The sequence below is a fragment of the Balearica regulorum genome, chromosome 12, assembly GCF_011004875.1.
Source record: "Balearica regulorum gibbericeps isolate bBalReg1 chromosome 12, bBalReg1.pri, whole genome shotgun sequence".
Classification (NCBI taxonomy): Eukaryota; Metazoa; Chordata; class Aves; order Gruiformes; family Gruidae; genus Balearica; species Balearica regulorum.
The window spans coordinates 63161-65147 of record NC_046195.1 but is presented as its reverse complement, the minus strand read 5'-3'; the positions used below and the strand labels follow the sequence as shown (position 1 = coordinate 65147).

The 1987-nt window shown below is 41.9% G+C and overlaps 1 protein-coding gene across 1 annotated transcript in view; it reads left to right on the top strand.

Annotated features, from left to right (window-relative positions):
* LOC104633682 (NACHT, LRR and PYD domains-containing protein 3) overlaps positions 1 to 1779 on the top strand; it is a 24506-nt gene extending 22727 nt beyond the window's left edge. The window contains 1 exon segment of the mRNA XM_075764638.1: positions 1022 to 1779. Within this exon segment, the coding sequence (XP_075620753.1) occupies positions 1022 to 1106 (85 nt within the window). The 3' untranslated portion in view covers positions 1107 to 1779.
* The last annotated feature ends 208 nt before the right edge of the window (positions 1780 to 1987 follow it).

Here is a 1987-nt window from a genome sequence, read left to right as displayed (position 1 = left end):
TCCTTAGTAAGGATATGAAGGATGTAAGGATATGAACTATTTAGAATTACATCTTTGCTTATGCATGGAATAAGACCTTATGCATGGAATAAGACCTTATGCATGGAATAAGACCTTTACTTCCTGCCACCCAGGAGAGACGAATTAATTTCTTAAAACCATGGAGGACTTGCTGTGAACTTTGGTGGTTTATGTCTTCTTGCAGTGAAAAGAATGTTGCACAAAGAAGTCTGTCATGCTGGAGAGGGCCATTTGTAGGCAAGGATTAATGGGTCAAGAATCATTCCTAGAGCTACTGAGATCCTTTCTTCTAAAAGACAGTCTTGCAATGTCCTCTGTGGGTGAGAAGGTGATTGTAGCTGAAGCTTCACTTTTTTCCCCCCTGAAGTACAGCCTACTCAACTCTACGTACTCAGCTTATCTTGGTAGAGTATTATATATGTCATTAATGCATACCTTTTTTTAACTTTTTTTTTTTTTTACTTTTGTTTGTTTGTTTGTTTGTTTGTTTGTTTTTTGTGCAAGGGGCTTTAGGTGGGTGGAAAGGCTCAAACTGTTTCTGGCCTTTCTCCTCCCACTGCCCTCCCCTGACAAACTGAGGACAATGAAAGCAGCAGGTAGGGAGCAGGGAAAGTAAGTTTAAAAATATATGAAAGGTAAGGATACCTGGTTTATGAGGATATGTGGTTAATGGCTCCTGTTCAAGAGAAGGATTTGGCCTACAGTGTTGATCATATTTACGTGTTTGCTACTGATGTTTATATGGGTGCTGGTGAAGGCACTGCTTTCCAAGTGCTGGTGTTTGTGGCTGACCATGTGTGTACTCTGGGGAGGGGTGGGGGAGCACAAAAGGTGACAGATTTTAGCCTTTTTTTAACAGAGAAGTTATGGGTCTGGTGGCCAGCTGCAAGAGGAGTGTTTTGAGCACAGTTATGCTTCACTTTGTTGTTCAGCACTTTGGAGTTTTAGACAAAAGGAAATATTTAAGGTAGATTTTATATTCTTCTTCTTCTCTCCAAAGGCTCAGCAAATACGGACTCAGTGAAGAAACTCATCGGGAGCTGGCTCACCTAAAAAAGATCAAGCCCAGCCTGAAAATAGGATGACTTTTTGCAGCCTAGGTGTCAGGCCTCATGGCCTGACACTAGTGTAACACATGGGTTAAAAGTTAATAAGGGACCAAATAAATGTTTGTTCCATTTCAAGGATTCTTCTTTAATGCCAGTAACAATGTTGAGCATGTGGGGCCTTGACTGGCCAAACAGTCTCAGGGCAAGTCATCCTCAGGACAATAGGATCTGACTTTTATCCAAGTGCAGTTCAAACAGATCCCCCTTCATGATCATATCAGACCCCCAAAACCTCCACAACCCACCAACATGTTCCTGAACATTCTGGAACGTCCCTGAGCATTCCTGAACATACACTGCGCCTGCTCAGTGGTGACAAAACCCCACCTATGGGGGGGAGCACACTAGGTTATAAACAGTTGAACAAAAGTTTTTGGTGTGCACTCGCCACCTGAGGAATACAACTACAAACAGAGAACATCACTGGATCCAAGGGTGGTGATATGTTTTTTCTTCCCTTTCTTTCTTTTTCTCTCTTTTCCTCTCAGCCACACTCTTTGTACCTTCATTTTTGGCACATTAGGGTAATATCATTATAAGTTTTGCTATGCCGTTATCTTTTGTGGTTCTGCTGAGTTTTAAGTTTTATAACTTTTGCCAAGCCTCTAACTTTTGCAGTTCCACTTTTCAGTAAAGTTGTGATTTGTTTGAACCTGTAGAGTAATAGTCGTTAGTCCTGATTACCGTGCAGAGAATTAAAAATTAACCTCCCCCTCACCCACTGAGTGGGACAGGACATTAAATTGGCGTCATGGACAGGATTCTCTGTGAGAAGCGGTAAAGAGGTTCCGTAAAGTGGATATCAGCCAGAGTGCTGAAGAAAGGAGAACTGATTTTTGTTTGAAGCCGAAGTGTCC